The sequence below is a fragment of the Primulina eburnea genome, chromosome 8 (assembly GCF_022965805.1).
Source record: "Primulina eburnea isolate SZY01 chromosome 8, ASM2296580v1, whole genome shotgun sequence".
NCBI classification, from domain to species: domain Eukaryota; kingdom Viridiplantae; phylum Streptophyta; class Magnoliopsida; order Lamiales; family Gesneriaceae; genus Primulina; species Primulina eburnea.
Window position 1 is genome coordinate 33,760,249 of NC_133108.1, and position 19,399 is coordinate 33,779,647.

General features: G+C 36.6%; 1 protein-coding gene across 1 annotated transcript; it reads right to left on the minus strand.

The window, feature by feature from the left end:
• Window positions 1–7,604: 7,604 nt before the first annotated feature.
• Window positions 7,605–8,192, minus strand: LOC140839181 (uncharacterized). The gene has a single exon (XM_073205813.1). It carries the CDS (start codon window positions 8,190–8,192, stop codon window positions 7,605–7,607), a length of 588 nt encoding a protein of 195 aa, XP_073061914.1.
• Window positions 8,193–19,399: the final 11,207 nt, after the last annotated feature.

Here is a 19,399-nt window from a genome sequence, read left to right on the forward strand (position 1 = left end):
TATTTGAAATTATTATTTTGGCACATATTTATCTGTATACCCATGCTAGTTGCATAGATAAAGCCCTTAAATATACAAATAGTAGAAAGAATATGAGATGCTCATATGATGAGTATCATGAAACTCATATTTGCAATACTGTATATTCTAAACAGTTCCTAGTCGATTCAGCCGCCGCTAAGAAGGATATAGGCCGCTCAAGTTCGAGACTAGTATCTGCTGATGTGAGTACCATGTTTCATTAGTAGGGGACATTGTGATGTCCGATCATGCAGATAGGTGCTCCTGGTAGAGTGCACTAAACAACCCTCATTAAAGGACTTTCCAAGTGGTTCTCACTTATCGAGTGGAAACGTCCTAGTTTGTGGTTGTACACCATTTGTCCTTATGACTCGGGACAACATTGAGACTCTATATGCTAGCGTTACACTTTGACTTGTTTACCGACTCTCAAAGGGTCATCAGGTGGCAAGGTTGGTTGTTCTGTCGAACATATAGGAGTCGATGCATTGTAGTCGAGGATTCACCGCTTACCTTCTTGGAATATAAATCGATGAGTCTGGAATAATTTTGCCGGATCATATTGTAGAAAATGTGCAAAATTTTCCAAACGAACTAAAAGAAAATAAACAACTTCAAAGTTTTCTGGGATTTGTTAATTTTGCTGGGATGTTTATCAAAAACCTAGCAAAACACAGGAAAGTGTTTAGTCCATTACTGAAAAAAGATGCAAAATTAATATGGACAAAAGAACACACACATGGACTTAGTGGACTAAAGGAGATTTGAAAAAATCTTCCAAAATGGCTATTCCTTAAGATGAAGATGATCTGGTATTATATACTGATGCAGTGATTATTAGTGGGCAGCAGTTCTTACTGAGCTCACACACGATGGAGAACAACCATGCAGATATTTTAGTGGTCTATTCTCAGATGCAAAAACCATAAGATGACATATCAACTGAAAAAGAATTTGATGAAGTAAAAAGGGCTTTTGAAAAATGGCCATTATTTTTACTTGCAAATAAATTTACTTTGAAAGTTGATAATATACAGGTAAAAGCTTTTCTGAAAAATAGGATTGAATCCAAACCAGAAAAAGCTATACTTTTAAGATGGCAAGCTTTATGTCAAAATTATATTTTTGATATCATTATTATTAAATATCACGAAAATATTCTAGCAGATTTTTTAACAAGAGATTGACAACATTGACATCGATGCTATTATCAAGATGCAGAGGAATTTGAGGGAACTACCTTGAAATGCTTCAAAACGAGTTTAACAAGTTAGCACTGAACGCAGGAAATTGCGAGAAGGCTCCAACAAGCAGATAAGAGAATTTTCTCTGATCGAATCACAGGATGTTTACAGGCATATACTCAGTTATGATCTATAATGCAAAGGCCTATCCTCCAAGACATTGAGAAGCCATTGGTTTCCCAAATGGAGAGTTTTCAAGTACATCACTCTATACCTAGAGCAGGGGATTCAATTACCCCTAGCACAAGTGTTAAGCCGAGATCATGTCCTGATGAGTCGGCCAAAACAAAAATTGAAACTCTAGATTCCGATCTCGAGTCTTCAAGTCAACCCTTCATCTCGGGGATTGAAGAGGGAGAGATCAACCTTAGACATAATACTGACAATGGCAAATCTAAGGTTGGTACTAATGAAGCTGTAATTTCTCCATTCCAGACTTATCAACAGACTTGGGAGAAATTAATCACAAGAATTGGCATCAACCCATCTATTGTTCGAGTTGATGTGACTGGAAAATATCCTAGGGTATGGATGAAACCTAATTCATATCCCAAAGATGTCAATGCATGGTATGAATTTGGGGCTCTTGTCTAAGTTTATACTACTTCACCTAGTTTCCCGGAGATTTCAACATTACCAAAGTAGATTCAGGAAGCTGTGCATGAAACTTGGACAAATAATCATTATTTGTTTGTCCAGAGGAGATATTCTGGAGTTGTATTTTTTCAGTGCAGCACCAGAACCAGCAGAATAAGGCTCACACTAAGCCTTTCATTTAATCAAGCTAAGAAGGCCAGATATGAATACCCAAAAATTCATCAAGGATCCTCCTACAAACGAAACACCTCTTGTTTCTTCACTTAATGAAGATGACATCTCTACCATGAGAGCATGTGGATTTTGGGTCTGTCTAACTGAGATGGACAAAGTCAAGTTTCTGTTTAAATTTTATCATTATTCGATAAACGGATCATTCTTGTTAAATACAATGATAGGAAAAACAACAAGTTTTGCAAAAGACATATTTGAAAAGAAAATAAATCTTCAGTGGGACAGCAAGCTGCCGGCAAGCAAATAGACTCGTCGAAAATTCTGAAATATGGCACATGTGGTAAGTTGGTTGTAAAACATCTGCCCAGAATGTTAGAACCAGAGTTTGTAAAGGATTCAAGCCGAGATCTGATCGGAAACACTTTACCGATACCAGTACAAGTGAGGAAGGACCACAAGCACGTTTTCCTCGGGGACATAGAAAGCCAAAGATTCCTCGACGAAGATAAAGTGGATATGTGACTATCCCACTAACAAAAGGAAATACCACCATGTGAGTGGAATACAAGGAACACCAATAATCGGTGGTAAAGGACAAAAGACCATTCGATTCCCTATCTTTAAAGATAAAAGAAATCCCATAAACAGACAAGAGACTTTAACCCCAAAAAATCATCTATAAAAGAAGTAAAAACGGGGTAAAAGATACACATAAGAAAATATATGAAACTTGAAAAATGCCAATGTTCTTTGCATATCTTAAAGCAGTTAAGAGACGTATAACAGAAAAAAGAAAAGAGCTGAGAAATTTCCAAGCCTACCGTAAACATTTAAAAGATGAAGGCAAAGAAATTTGTGCAGACATAGTTCAAATCAATATCGACCGGATATGCCGGAAGATAAAACGAGAAGAAAAATCTATGTCTAGATTCATACTCTAGACAAAACAGAGACCGCCTCAATAGTGGAGTAAAGGGACCACTCAACCACTACAGAAAGTGGTCCACATACAAGCTGTAAAGGATCATCAAGAGTTGACGTCTGAGTTTCAAATCTGGATAGCCTTCTATAAATAATCAAGAAGAATGAAGTTGAGATAATCGACAATTTCCTCAATTTCTTTCAGAAATAAATTGTAATATTTCTCTTTCTAGTTTATGTGTTTTGCAAGTTTATAGTAGCTAAACAAGTTTCTCCTCTTCTACAGAAGATTACTATGTAATAATATTTTGTATGTTTGAATAAAAGAACCAAGACTTTTGCCCCTCTCATTTATTAGTTTCAGATTGAACTATTTTACTATGCACCATGAGGTAGAAAACAAAACAGGGTTGTGCTAAGTGCTGTTGAATGAATCTGCGTTAGGAACCATCTGTTGCGACTGAGTGGTTAGGCTTTGAGGAGCAGTCTGTTAAACTCGGTGGATATAACCCGATGGTATTCAGGTCAAAGAGATAAATAATTCAATTTATTATACGGAAGCATGATGGGCCTTTTATATAATAAAAAAATTGATCATTTGAATGGTATATAGGCTGGAAACCTTGCATAGCAGTATGTCTTGAGACTATATGCCTTTAAGAACAGGCTCGATAGGTATAATAATGCCACGTATTAAAATCATAGAGTTTAAAGATGTTTTTAAAAATTTTAGAAAATTGGGGAGTTTAAACAAAGAAATAAGAGGATGAGGAGTGAGGAGAAAGTTGAGTTTGGAAAAGGGGAGTGATTACAAATTTCTCTTTTTTTTGTTCTTCTTACTCAAGCAAGCGAAAGATGGGAAGTTTTTTTTTTTTTCTATTTGCATGCACCATCTTCAACTATAAAAGATAGAAGCATTAATACATCATTCTCCCTCTCTCGATCAAAGCACAAGTGCGTATACTTTCTCACCCTTTTCGATTATTTATGCCTTCGATCGATTTTTTTTTTTTTGCTTGCTTCTTCCATTTCTTTTCTTTTCAAGAATAGCATGGATATTGACTCTAGTTTGCAAGCCAGGAGCTTTAAAAAAATGTGCAGTGTTCAAATCTTGAATAGTATGTGAATTGATTTTACACTACACTTGACACGTACCACATAGTGGTGGAGGCTTACTTGGTCTCATGAATATTTTTCCACATGCTTTTGTTTTTGAATGGCACGTCTATTAAGTTTATTTGCATGTCATCTTCTTTCCGAAAAGATATCTCATGTTAACCTTTAATCATTGCTTGATTAACACAAATATCCAGAAGATTTCAAAAACTAGGAGAAATCTTTAATCGTGCTTATGAATGACAGGTAGTTGCTACACATGCACTTGGTTCTTTCATACCTTAAATCTTGAGTTCTGGTTTCAGAAAATTAAACGGATGGTGAAGAATGTAATTAACAACAAATTATTACTCGGATTTTTCTTTCTTGTTCGAAAACACTTGTTGCATACCGTGAGAAATACATTGCATGAATTAGCATCCTTCTCTGCTTTTGTTTCCGAACAGATATCCTTGTCAGTATTTGATTTTCCTTGATTTCTAATTTTTCTTATGTTATGCAGCACAATGGTCTTCTTCAAATATATATCATCTTCTTTCGGCATTCAACGCTTGGTGATACTTGACGACGAGAGTCAATATGAAGAAAAGGGCACTATCTTTGTGGTTGATGAGCCTGTAGCTGGTCGTTATGAAAAGCCATGGCCACGGTTGTCAAACCCATTCTACACCGATGAGTGGTCCATCGAGACTCCCTTCAACAAAACTTTGAAAGTTTGGACTTTACGAGCAACTCACCATCAACAATCAAAAGAGCATATTCCTTTACCGTCATAATTGGGGCGTCGGATCATTGAAGGCAAGGCGACGTGGGATGATACACTTCGATTCACTGGAGAGTTTCATTATATTAAAGGCTATTGGGCGTGGACTGAAGACATTCTTAGTTGGTGTGATCACAGGCTTCGAGCGGCTCAAATATATGATCCAGTGTATGCTTCATTGTTCACTTATGATCGAAACACAAATATCATGAAGGCATTTTGCGAGGCATGGTGTCCAGTAAACAACACTCTACTGACTTCACTTGGGGAGCTTTCTATATCTTTGTGGGATTTACATTCTTTATCTGGTCTCCCTATCACCGTGCATTTATATGACAAAGTCGTTCCTAGTGCCAAAGAGCTTACCGGCGTTGATGAAGCGGGTAATAGATTTTTTCCTCGTTTTTGCAACTACTTGTTTCATGCTTATCACCTACTTCACGGCAGTTCAAAAGGCGAACCACATCCTTATGTGACCATGGACCAGTGGGATAGATTTTGGTTCAAAAGGTCTTTACGGTATCATTCTTCCCCTCCAAGTAAAGATAAAAAGACAGTGCGCCCTAAGTCTACACATAACCCCCTTGGTGACCTCAATGCAAATGAAGGCTGGTCCATCGTAGAGAAGGCTATATTTTCAAAGCTTGATATCAAAGATAACTCAATAGATGAGACCTACTTGGTAGCATACTTACCTTGTTGGTTATATGCATTCATCCTTCCCCTTGATGATGCTAATACAACCCGTCCGAGTACTTTCAAAATAGCAAGCATTATGGCCAAAGGTCGTAAAGTGGGCCTCGCTGTTGCAACGTTGACGAGCATCTACAGAGGTCCCAATAAAATTGTCGGTTCTTCAAAGCCATCTCATGTTTCTTCGAATTTTCTCGTTCAATTTATCTATTGCTGGCTTTCACATTAATTTAAGACGCATTTTCAAGTTTTGCAAGGAGTGCACAGCCCCAAAATGGCGAGCTTTTCAGGAGAAGAGGGTGCGAAGTAATATAATCCAATTGAAGCTCCCAAGAAAATTCACAAAAGAGATTTTGTTTCTTGAACTTGCACCATGATCACTAGAAGTAAAGACTTTTTGTATCTTGGTAATGGAAATGCGGAGGAATTTGATCAGAATTATTTTATTACCATCCGTTCCAGTTATCTGTCTTTGCGTCAAGGAGGTAATTTTATCGTTGAGCTTTATAGTCCTCACCGCTTCAGTCGTCAGTTCGGATTCTATCAAACAATAATCTTACTCAAGATATTCACAGAGCTTCTTTTGAGGATGGACTTCTTTATTGGAATTTCTGTGTTTTATCCAACTCCATGTCTAAGGTGCGATTTCCTTCATACCCCCAAATGCGAAGAAATTTTGCTCTGATGAGTTCAAGAAATGGTGGGCTGCAGTCCATGGGAATGACTTGGAAGAAAATATTATGTCTCTCACTGTCTCATATGAAAACTCACAAGAAGGCAAATTGTGTGATAATGGGGATAACTTTCTTGGGGAGGCTCCTCTACATATGCCCTCAAATACTTTTCTTAAAGAATACAATGTTCGTGCCATTGAGCTTCTTGAATCTAACAAGAGGAAAAATCTTGAAGACAACTGAGAGTAGCAATGCGGACTGCCATTGGAAAAGAACCAAAAAAAACTCTGACCCCTCAAATCAAAAGATCATTGATATCGACTGTGCAACTGGGGACCCGCAACACACATGAAGCTTTGTGGGATAGGTGTGCTCCATTCTGTATCTTATTTTAGCATAATAATCTTCATAAAATATTTTCCTAACTCCGCATTTTTTTCCTTTTAGTTGGAGCACAAATTGTTGAACGATGATATTTGAGGTTCGCAAGATAGCCAAAAATCAGTTGCAATCCTTTCAGTTGGTGACACAATATCCAAGAAGAGTTGTATTTCAACAATGCCCAGCGTCGTTCCTAAACCTATTGCACTTGATGTGTTTGATGGAGGAAAATTTTTATTTGTTCATCAAAAGGACTTCCTTCGGAGATTGTGGATGGACTATTGGGAGAAGATAACAAACACATCAATTGATTGCATTTCTTCTCTCAAAGACGATGTGCTCCTGGTGCTTGATACAATGAAGAGCCTCAATAATTTTGATTTTTCTGGTTTGGAACAGTTGTTAGGATCTTTTTTTGACAAAGCTGCTGCTTTTGGTGAAGCTAGGGTCGAGATCTTCCGAAGAGGCTGCTGAAGAGGCTCTTGCACAACAATTAACTGAAGCCAAAGATCGTCTTGATAAAGCCAAGAGAAAAGAAATGAAAGAGGCAAGACAAGTCAAATCCACTCAGGAGGATTTGGAGCACACTGTTAAGGAGCTTGGAGATTTAAAGAACCGAAAAAAACTCTTATCTTCTTCCTTGAAGAGACAACAACGATTGTTTTCCAGTGCTCAAGCAGAGGTTCATAGGATTGAAGCACATATCATCGGGATTGCAGATATCTTCCCATTGGATGATGAAGCTATTGAGAATTTGAATGCATCGAAGACCCGTCTAGAATATGACAAAGAAATTTGAATAAGTTCAGTCTTTTTGTTTAGCATTTGATTAGAACATTCTATTTCCTTACTGCTTTATGTCATGAGCATTATTTTGAAAATACTTAGAATTTTATTTGTCTTTTTTTTATTGTGCATTACTTTTCACTGAATATATTAAGTAAATTTGTTATTCCATGTGAAAATAAAACAACTAAGTAATGAAACAGTACTTAGAAAATAACTAAGTTGCCTATTATTTTAAGCATAGTAACGCTTCAAGAATTTCCCATTTATGGGGCCGATTCTTAAACTATCTTCAGCCACTAGCTTATATGCACCATTGTTATATACTTCTTTGACAACATACTGGTCATCCCATTTGGATGTGAATTTGTTCCCAGTTCTATGGGCGGTGATGATAGGTCTTCTCACTGCGAGCACCAAATAACACACTTGGAATGAGCGTGATCGTACTTTCTTGTTGAATGCCCGAGAGAGACAGGCTTTATAACACTCAAATCTTTGTTGTGCTTCAAGTCTTTTCTCATCGAGAGCTTCCAATTCCTCAAGGCGCAGACGTGCATTCTCTTCCTCTGTCAAGCCTTCTTGCACGGCCATTCTCAGTGACGGAATTTGTTGTTCAAGAGGAACGATGGCTTCCACACCATACACTAATGCATAAGCCGTCACTTGAGTAGGCGTTCTATAAGTAGTCTTGTATGCCCATAAAGCCTCTCCAATTCTCTCATGACAGTCCCTTTTTGATTTAGAAGTGATCTTTTTCAACAGATTGCATAATGTCTTGTTGAAAGATTCAGTTAGGTCATTAGCAGCAGCGTGATACATGGAAAACTTTCTTTTTTAAAAACCGAACTTCTCACAGAGTTTATCAATTAAACTATTGCAAAAGGGCTTTCCATTATCTGTTATCATATATCAAGGAATCCCGTAGCGGTAGATAATGTGGGTGCGGATAATATTGGCTACGTTTTCTTTCTTTACTTCTTTGAGAGGTATTGCTTCAGTCCATTTGGAAAAGTAGTATATTTCTGCTAAGATATACAAATGTCCATCAGATGACTTAGTCATGGGCCCTACTACGTCTAAGCCCTATGCATCAAACGGCCAAGAGGCTACTGTAGGATGTAGTGGCTCAGGCGGTTGGTGAATGAAATTTGCATGGTACTGACATGCTTGACATATTTGTACATAATCCATGCAATCTCTTACGAAAATGTAACTTTGGGCCTGACTGATGAGCGCCGCAATTCCAGAATGGACTTCCTCAATGGCTTGGGTGGCTTCTTCATCTCTAAACAACGTAAGAATACTCCATCAAGCAAACGTCTATACAAGGTACCTTTGAAGTATATAAAACGAGCTGCATGTTTTCGAATGTCTATTCTTTGACTTGGATCTTTTGGAAGCTTTTCGTACTTCATGTAATCAAAAAACATCTGATGCAAATCTTCCTTCTCAATCTCGAGAACTTCGACAATGTAGCTATCATCTTCCATTTCTTCATCGCTTTCATCGTCAAATAATGGTGATATGACCCAACTCTTGCAAATTGGTACATGAGTCTCATCATTTGCCATGGCAGTGGAGCAAGTGCGCATCGGCTTGCTTATTTTTATTTCTCGGAACATGCTCAATTTCTACGTCACCAAGACATCCCATAAGCTTTTTAGCATAATTGTAATATGAGAGTATTTCGGGCTTCTTGATTTCATATGATCCAAGTAATTGATTGACCACTAGCTGGGAATCTCCAAACACTTGGAGACGTAGTTGCTTCATGTTGACTGCCATTTCATGTCCAAGGATTAGAGCTTGGTATTCAACAACATTGTTTGAGCAGTTTTGAATCAAAGCAAATGAGCAAGACAAAACCTCCCCTTCAGATGTGACAAATACAATTCCAGCACCGGCCCCTTCTTTATGCAAAGCTCCGTCAAAGTATATCTTCCAAGGGGGAGAAACTTCTATCACAAGAACTTCTTCATCTGGAAAGTTATTAGGTAACTCCCAATCGTCAGGGATTGAGTGATCTGCTAGGAAGTCAGATAAAGCTTGCCCCTTCACATCCTTATGAGGAATATATATAATTTTGAATTGTTGCAATTGAAGATACCACTACCTTGTGAGCTTGTCAGAAAGAACTGGTCTTGACATAACGTATTTTAATGGGTTCACTTTCGAAACACGACGAACAATGTGGGCTTGAAAGTAGTGTTTTAGCTTTTGAATGACAAATATAAGGGCTTGATGTTTTCGAAATTACTTTTGCAAGATTAATCCCACTTGAATGGAACTCCCTTTTTCATGAGGCAGCTAAATGGTTGACATCGACTGGGCAGATTTGATATGAACCTCTGGATATACTTAATTTCCCTTGTAAGCTTTTTAGCTTGTGGATATTTCGAGGTCCTGGAATTTTTAAGATCGCATCAAATTTGGCTTGCTCAATTTCGATTCCTCACTGTCGAACAATAAATCCTAGGAATTTTCCTTGACGTGACACCAAATGCACATTTCAGTGGGTTCATCTTATGTTGGTACTTCCTCATATGCTCAAAAATTTCCTTTAAGTCTTCAAGATGTCTCTTCCTATATTTGGACTTGACAACCACATCATCAGCATAACATTCAACGTTTTTTTGGAGCATGTCATCAAAAATCCTTTGCATTGCTCTTTGATAAGTAGCACCGGCATTCTTTAATCCAAATGGCATCACTTTGTAACAGTATATATCTTTCGGAGTGCAAAATGCAGTTAGCTCTTCATCTTCCGGCGCCATGAGAATTTGATTATATCCAGATTATCTGTCCATGAAAGGCAGTGCTTCGTGACCCAGGGTATCGTCAATCATGAGTTCGGTTATGGGCAATGGGAAATCATCTTTAGGGCATGCTTCATTTAGATATCTAAAGTCAACACAAATTCGGAGTTGTCCATTCTTTTTCCTTGCAAGGACTATGCTATATATCCATGTGGGATACTTGACTTCACGGATGAATCCGACTTCGATGAGCTTGTTGACCTCATTTCAATAAGAGGAATTAATTCAGGACGAAACCTTCATTGTGCCTGTTTGATAGGTCGAGTTCCTCTCTTGACAGCCAAATGATGGACCGCCACCTTCGGATCCAGTCCGGGCATTTCTTTATAAGACCATGCAAATATGCCCTTATATTCGTGCAGTAGCTCGACATATGCTTCTTCTTCATCAATAAAAAACAAGGCGCTGAGGTAGATTGGTCGAGGGTCATCCAAACTACCCAAGTTAATTTCTTTTAACTCGTCTATTGTGGCTTTAACTCCTCCTTCGAGCTCAATAGAGGGCGGTTTCAGCATATTCCTCCAACGGAGTCTCTCCTTCCTTTGAAATGATGTGGCATGCTCTCGCCAAGTCTTCGTATAAGTGCTCGATATTCATAAGGTTTTCATATTTCTTCATCACATTTTCCACATTGTTGATTTGTGCAATATCAGGCATTATTTTGAGGGTTTGTTTGAATGGTTGAACTTCTATCTTTTGGAAGATGTCATGGGGAATGTCGCAATCCATGTTAATACATGAAGCTACACTCTGTATATCATCTTCGTTTTCTCGGATTCGTGTGTAAACCACAGTATTTATCTTAACCTTTAGAACTTTATCGCATGATATGATCAAGGTGGTGTGTCGCTTCATAAAGGATGGAATCAGACTCCACGATCTTGCTGGGTCTTGTTGTTTATTTGCTTCCCTCAAATGATTAGACGTGTTTAATTTTTTTACGGTTGTTGCTCCTAGTTTTCCACCTTTTACATCTGCCTAGCCTATCGAAGAAAGACACCCGTTGTTTTTCGTAACAGACATTGTTTGTTGAAGAGAATCCATCTTCGGCAATATAGTTGATACTGACTCTTTTGATGGCAATGTGGACAGGGCTTGGTGGGAAGAACCCAATGCCTGTTCGGGTTTTTTGAACGGGATATCCATTTTCTTTCAGCATCTTCTGGGTAGTAGTCAGTCCACGCCCCTGTTTGTCAGAAACTACCGAGGGAAGTTTACCCAATGCAATATTCTCCTTTGGATTATAGCCAGCCTTAACGATAAGTTTGTAAGATTTTGGATCAAAACCCTTAACCTTTGTAGTTCTAAGGAGTCCCCATGTTCTACTTTGATACCTTCAGCTAGGCGAACGAATCCGTCAAGCTTTGTAAGGGGGAGTATTAAGGGATCCGTCTTTTGGAGGGGTAATTCGTCTTTCGATTGGCCTTTAGGGACCACCAAAGTTTCATCGTCCTACTTTTTGGGTTCTTTACTTGGTATATCTTCTTCTATTTTGTCTTTTTTATGTTCAAAGTAATATTTGGCATCAACAAAATGTGATTCAGCTTCAATAAATTGTCTCTCATCTCCAAGAACCTTCTTCACCACTCTGTCTCGGGAGTATGTGAAACATTGATGCCATGTAGATGGAACAACCCCATTTTCATGAAGCCATGGTCTACCGAGCAGCATGTTGTAGTATGTTTTGGCATCTATGACATGAAATAATGCACTTGAGGTCATATTGTACATTACTAATTCTAGTCTTATAGCTCGAAGAGCCCTTTGCCCCCTTGATTAAATCCTTGGATCATAAGACGACTGTTTGCAAGTTCCTCCATGGGAATGTTCAATTCTTTCATTGTGCGCAAGGGCATAATGTTGATTGCTGAACCTCAATCAATCAATATTCTATTCATTTTTTTTCTCACGACTATAGCTTGTGATGAATAGTGATCGATTGTGAAATCTAGAACCGAATGATAGATCTTCGTCAGTAAATTCCAAGGTTGTCACACAATCTTTTTCTGTTTCATACTGAAAAACTTCATCGAAGGAACTTCCTTGTAAATTTGACATGTAGCAAGACACATCATCATGGTTATGCACTTCATTGTCATTCCATTGGACTTCGACTCTATTCGCAGTTGCATTATCTTCTTCAAGTGTGATTTTCCCTTGGCGAGCCAACTGCATGACTTTATCCTTGAATGTAAAGCAATCCGTGGTATTTGTACTATTATGGGTCATGCACTCACTTAGCTTCTTCAGGACGCTTCATTTTCGGCAACTCGATTAAGTTTGCTTTAACCAAATCATCGAATATTCCAGAAACATCAGAATCAAGAAAAGGATATTGCTTAGCTTGCATCTCTTTTAAAGTTAATCTTCTCCGCTCAATTTCTTGCGAGATTTCTTTCTTTGGGCTGTTTTTGTCACTTTTGCTTCCTTTTACCTTGACCGAGGTTGCATTAATTGGAATAGATTCTTTGGTCGGGGTCCTAGCGAAAGACTTGACTCCTTCCTTGGAACGTTCTTTTTCTTTAGTTTTATGATGTTCATGAGTCGGAGGCCCATCTGTCCCACTTGTAGCCATGCTTAACTCCATATCATAAGCTCTTGTAGCCAATTCTTCAAATGTCTTTAGCTGGATTCCTTGAAGAATATATCAAAGTCCCCAGTGCATGCCTTAGATGCACATTTTGACGGTAGAGGATTCGGACAATCGGTCTTTGTAGTTAAGGCTCAAGTTTTTCCAACGATTAATGTAGTCAATGACAGGTTCTTCTTTTCATTGTCGTGAGTTTGTTAGCTCAACCATATTGACTACTCGTCGGGTGCTGTAGAAACGATTGAGAAATTCTTGTTCTAATTGGTTCCAACTATCAATCGAGTATGCCTCCAAATCAGTGTACCAATCAAATGCGTTTCCCTTTAGTGAACGGACAAATTTCTTTACTAAATGGTCTCCATACGTGCCAGGGTTATTACAGGTTTCAATAAAGTGAGCCAGATGTTCCTTCGGGTTCTCTTTACCATCAAATTGCTGACAATTTGGAGGTTGATAGCCCATCGGCATTCTTAGATTATCAATTCTTCGTGAATATGGCTTGGCATAAGCTAGAGAAGACTTTGAGCATCCATCAATTTTATCCTTGATAGTCCCCATAATGAACTCTTTTAGCTGGTCGATGGGGATTGTTCCATCAGATGAGACATGCAATTTATTTGTTGGAACCTTTTCTATTTTTTCGCTGATGATTCAACGTCACTGTTAGTTTCATGATGTCTTCCTTTCACGTGACTTGCGTCGGCATAATCTATCTTGTCCATCAATTTTGTAAATTGAGAGTCTTGTTCTTGAACATGTTTCACGAGTCCTTCGATGGCTTTCGTCACATTCACTACTTGATCTTCCAAAGTTGTGGCACTCATCACCATCATGGGTGTCATATTTGAGGTGCACAAGCAGTTTTATGATGATCGAGGAATGGATGATGAATATTCACCTTCATCCATTTGGATGGTTTCATTGAAGTGAGCTACTCCAGAAGATACTTGCATCCTTTTGGACATACTCCTTGTGATGACTCCAAGGCTTCCTATTGACTTTGTATAAGAAACCCTCGTGTTTGAGATCTTATCATCGACCGACATGTTGTCTCTGATGTTTTTGTTGAAGAGAAGAGATGAAGGTAGAGATGTCCCACTGGGCGTGCCAGAAATTTGTAACGCAAATTTCTTTATTTCGTAAAATCGCAAAAGAAATACAAATTGAAATTTTTGAAATTAAATGAAGTTTTGTGGATACAATCTCTAAATGATCTCTTGATTATTCTCTTCAATGACTGATCTCTTGTAGAATTTGAATTTCTTTAGTATTTGATTTTCGTGGAACGTGGTTTGATTCTTCAATAACTTTAATTCAATGAGTCAAAACCTTGATATCGAATTAAACTTCAAAATTTGAGAAGAACGTGATGAACGCCTTAAATCGTGCTTTAATGTTGATCTTCGATTTGATGAAGAACAAGATCCATTTGGATTTGGATGAATTTGTGTATGAACACGATGAACGCTTTGAATCACGCCTTGAACTTCGCTGATCTTCTTAAGTTTGAAGAGCTTGAGTTGAGAGAATTTATGTCTTGAATTCTTCTCTACTTATTTGCCTTTTGTGTTGTGTTTTTCTTCACCCTCCGCCTCTCTATTTATAGTCGAAGGATGCAAATTCTTTCCATTTTCATTTGATAAGGTGTCGTAATTTGATTGGCCTCTCATGATTTATTTGGTGATTTCTTTCTGTTAATCATAATATTTTATTTCAAATACTAGAAATATTAGCATTCTTTTCCATCTTGTGCAAGATATGATTTTAATACTAAAATGTTAGTATTTTCTTCTTTAATACAAGATTGCAACCTTGATTTAAAATCTTGATATGCTAAAAAATGTATTAAAATATCAATTAACTATTTATTTTTTGTAGGAATATGATATCCCAATAAATATTTTTTTTATATTTAATATTATTTTGTACTTGCTATAATTTAATGGTCAACAAATTTAATTGTCTACACATATTAAGCACTGAAATTCATCTATTTCCATGATTTAGATGATATCAGTGGTTTCGAAAATCTACCATGTGAGGACCATATCATATCGTGGTTTCGAAAATCTTTCGCATATCTAGTTAGATTCTAACAGTGCTAAAAATATCGGGTATTTTCAACACGATACAGAAAGAAAACTCGTACTCGAACGAAACTTTCGAAAACACATTTGATTCATATACAAATAATAATTTTAAAACATAAGCCCACTTACATTGATTCTAGATTCAAAACGTGAATGAACTCTTGTTTGACTTCGAAAATACTACTTGAATCTTTATAGTGATTGGATAGAACTTTGACTTGTAAAATCTTCAAAAATGATGAAGGAACTTGAGGACGACGTTCTCGATTTATGGTTTTTGAGAGGTGTAAAAATCGAGAATGACATAGGTGTGTATTTATAGGTGGAATGGCGCAAATCTTTCCAAAATTCATTGATCTCCTTCCACAATTTCAATTATATTTATTCCATAACCATTGTCTTGTCGTAAGTTTGAAAACTTGGTGCACAAGTTTGAGATTTTCGAAAATTGAGGGGTTTGATGAGAAAATTATTCAGTTAGGTTTTGTTTGATAGCAAAGTTTCGGCTCTTGTTTGAATCAAAATTTCGGTCTCACATTTCTCTCTCTTTATTGGAAGTTTCATTTTCAAAACTTGCATTGTTTTGCCCTTAAAACAGGTAGGGGTACTACTTGCCATCTTACTTCCAATTCACAAGTATCTTCGCGCTCGACATGGTACATTGTACATTAACATAGAGAAAGGTGTGTCATCTCAATATTTGTTTTTTCGTGTCCACAATCCTCATAAGAACTTCTTCGTATTTGAATTTTTATCTCAAGTTGTCTTCGATCATGAGTGGTCCAATTTCAAAAACTTGGTTTGGATCCGGGACTTACTTCCTTAGCTGGGATACATGGAAGACATTGTGAATCCTTTACATGTTGTGGCAGTGCTAGTCTGTATGCCAATGTTCTCACTCTCTCCATAATTTCAAACGGTCTTACGTAAGAAGGATTCAGTTTTCTAGTTTTATTAAACCGAACGACTTCTTTCATTGGTGAGACCTTTTTATAAGATTTTCACCAGCTGTCAACTCCACTGGCCTCCCTCCAGATCAGCCATACTCTTTGGTATCTTGTGCAGCTTTGAGTCTTTTTTTGATGATAGCTACTTTATCCACGGCTTCTTGGAACAATGATGGCCTTATCTCCTCTATAATTAAGGTTAGATTGTGAATGTAATATAGAAATAATTTTTTATATATATAGGGTAGGGTTGTATTGTGATTAATTATTCAGTATAAGATCATTTTATACAACACATATGATGTCTCTGTTGTTCTTGTTTGTATTCATGGTATCAGATCCTAGTATCTGCATACTCACTTCAAATTTTACAAGAAAAAAGGCGAGCATGTCAAAATCGAACAAAGACCAGAGTAAAATGTATTCAGGCAAGAGTGTTGGTATGAAATATGCTAAAGCACCAAGTATATATCCTATGAATCTTACTGTGTTTGAAGGCTCCATTGAATTTACCGTCCATAAGTTGAATATAAAAAATTAATTGGAGTGGGCTAAGTCAATCAAGATTGTCATTAACAGAAAGGGCTTTTAGATTACCTGACAGGAGAATCGGAGAGCCTGCCAAAGACGAACAAAAGTGGGAAGGCTGTAAATCTCAAAAATCCAAGGTAATTGTGTTGCCCGGCCCGTTAACTCAATGGAACCTTGAATTGGGAGGACTTATTTATTTCTACCGACCAGAAAAGAGGTTCGGGAGGTTATTCGGGAGTCTTACTTTGATTCGGAGAATTTATCTCACATATTTGACTTGAAAACTACATAGTTTCGTGCACATAATAGGATAAACATATGATATATAATATAAGGATAAATTACGAATTCATTTATATAATTATCATATTATATAATATATAAAAATAAATAAAATATTTATTTGATTTTAATTTCTACCTACTATTATAGATTTATAAAAAAATCATTTATAAAATTAAGGGTAATTAAGTCATTTGTAGTGCATTTTATCATTAAATTAAAATTATCATAATCTTCTATTAGGGATATTTTATCCTTCTAAAAAATTATTTATCAAGGGCCCAATGACATTATCATGAGCTTTTTAAAAATGTGCCAAACATGGGATAAGGAGGGTTATTTATCAATCCCTCTCTTATCCCATGTACCAAACTATACCTAACAGTCTAGACAAAGGAGAAAAAACTGTCCTCAAATACTATAATGAAATTAAAGGGCTGTGACAGGAACTGGATCTATGCTATGATGATAAATTGGAGTGCAAAAATGACAGCAAGAGGTATCACAAACTTATGGAAGGTGACTTGATATATGTGTTTTTGGCAAGGCTTAAACTTGACTTTGATGGAGTTAAAAGAAGACTTCTGGGCAGAATTCCTCTGCCATCATTAAGTGAAGTGTTTGCTGAAGTCAAGAGGGAAGAAGGCAGAAGGAAAATCATGTTGAGGGAGAAGGCATCATCAGTTTCAGAAACTTCAGCACTTTTTGGCAAAAATTTTCTACTGCACCTCAAAACCGACAGCTTGCTGTTCAGCCAAGAATGGGATCAGTTGTGTGTGAACACCATAAAAAGCCTTGGCATACTACATAAACATATTGGGACTTACACGGAAAACCACCCAACTGGAAACCAAAGTCTTTCAAACAAAAAGGCAGTGGGGTTCAAAGGCTTATCAATTTGGACTGGAAGAACAAAAAAACGCTGACAAATCTTTGAGGACTACTTCTTTCAATAAGGAACAATTAGATTAACTGTATAAGCTTTTTCAATCCACCCATTTTCACAATATACTCCAGTCCTTGTTTCATATCCTAGAAAGGTACTGATTGATTTGCAATATTTTTTTTTTTTAATGTTTCCGCCATTTCTATATGTTGTATAATAGATTCAAGTGCTAATGATCACATGATGGGATCCTCCATATTTTTTCATTCATATATCCCCGGTGCTGGAAATCAGAAAATTAAGAAAGTTGATGGTTCTTTATCTGCTATTGTTGCAAAAGGGTTCATTGTCATCTCTAAAACATTGACTCTTCAAAATGTTTTGAAATTCCTAATATTTATTGTAATCCTCTTTAAATTAGCGAACTAACTCATGATTTAAAGTGTCGTGTTAATTGTTTCTCAAATTTTTGCGTATTAATTCATTGTCTGGACTCGGGGATGATGATTAGCGATGCTAAGGAACGTGGAAGCCTTTACTACTTGGAGGAAGAAAGTCACCTATGTGGACAAGCCCAACAATCTCGTACCATAACAAACTCTAGCTCTAGCGGTCCAAAGTTATTTAGTATAAAAATTCTTCTGTTTTTGAATGTGATATTTGTCGATTTTCCAAAATCATTGTGCATAATTTCATGTTCTTCAGCATCAATCATTGAAACCTTTTGCACTTATTCATAGTGATATTTGGGACCATTTGAAAAAACAACTCGATGGTTTATCAATTGTATTGATGATCATGCATGTTTGGGTTGGTTTTACTTATTTGTTGATAAATAAGAAGCCGAATAAATCGTAAAAAATTTCTAGACAATGATTGAAACACAATTTCATAAGAAAATTCAAGTGTTCAAAAGTGATAACAGGAAAGATATTATAATAAACTTTTTTGGGTCAATTTTTCCAAAACAGGGTATAATTCCTCAAAGTTATTACACTTAAACCCCACAACAAAATGGATATAAGAAAGGAAGAATAAACACCATCTAGAAGTAGTAAGGTCACTTATATTTACCACTAATGTACTGAAATACTTATGGGGGAAGCTATTCTCACTAATATTTATTTATTTACATAATTCCTTCAAGAGTGTTGAACATTGAGTCATCCTTAACTATTTTTAAAAATTCTTTTCCCATGTCTCAATTATATTCTGATATACCTCTCAAAGTGTTTGGTTTTGCGGCTTGTATTCATGTGTATCGTCATACTCATAATATGGGCTTCAAAGGGAATAATCCTCTTTGGACCCAAATAGATTGAGTATCAGTTAATAATATTTGTGTATGCAAGAATCCAATCTCGCTGTTGATTTCAATAGTTCTTTTTGGTACTTAGACAATGGATGTGCAAGGCACACAACATGTCAAATCAAGATATACTTTCAAAAGTTACTGAATACAACTGACAGAGAATCACATTTGTCAAGATACTTTCAAAAGTTACAATGGGTAAGGGTAAGATTATACATAATAACATTGTCATTAAAAATGTAAACATGATCAACATGCCAATCGTATATGTTTTATTTCTTCTAATGATGAAAAACAATGACTATGTCATGAAAGATTAAATCAACTAAAATTTAAATCGACTAACAATCTGAGTAAACAAGAATTAGTTAATGGTCTACCGACACTAGAATATATGAATAATAGAGTGTGTTGCATGTCAACTAGGAACACAATTCAAATCTGGCTTTAGAAACAAGAGAAGTAATTCATGTTTTAGGTGTTTATTGATGTACATGGGTTTGTTTGGTCCTATTTTTTGCTAAATTTAGGAGGAATGAAATACACCCTAATAAATGATTTTTCTAGATTCA

Coding starts and splice junctions, on each gene's coding strand:
- LOC140839181 (XM_073205813.1), bottom strand. CDS start 8,192: ATGTATCACGCTGCTGCTAATGACCTAACTGAATCTTTCAACAAGACA.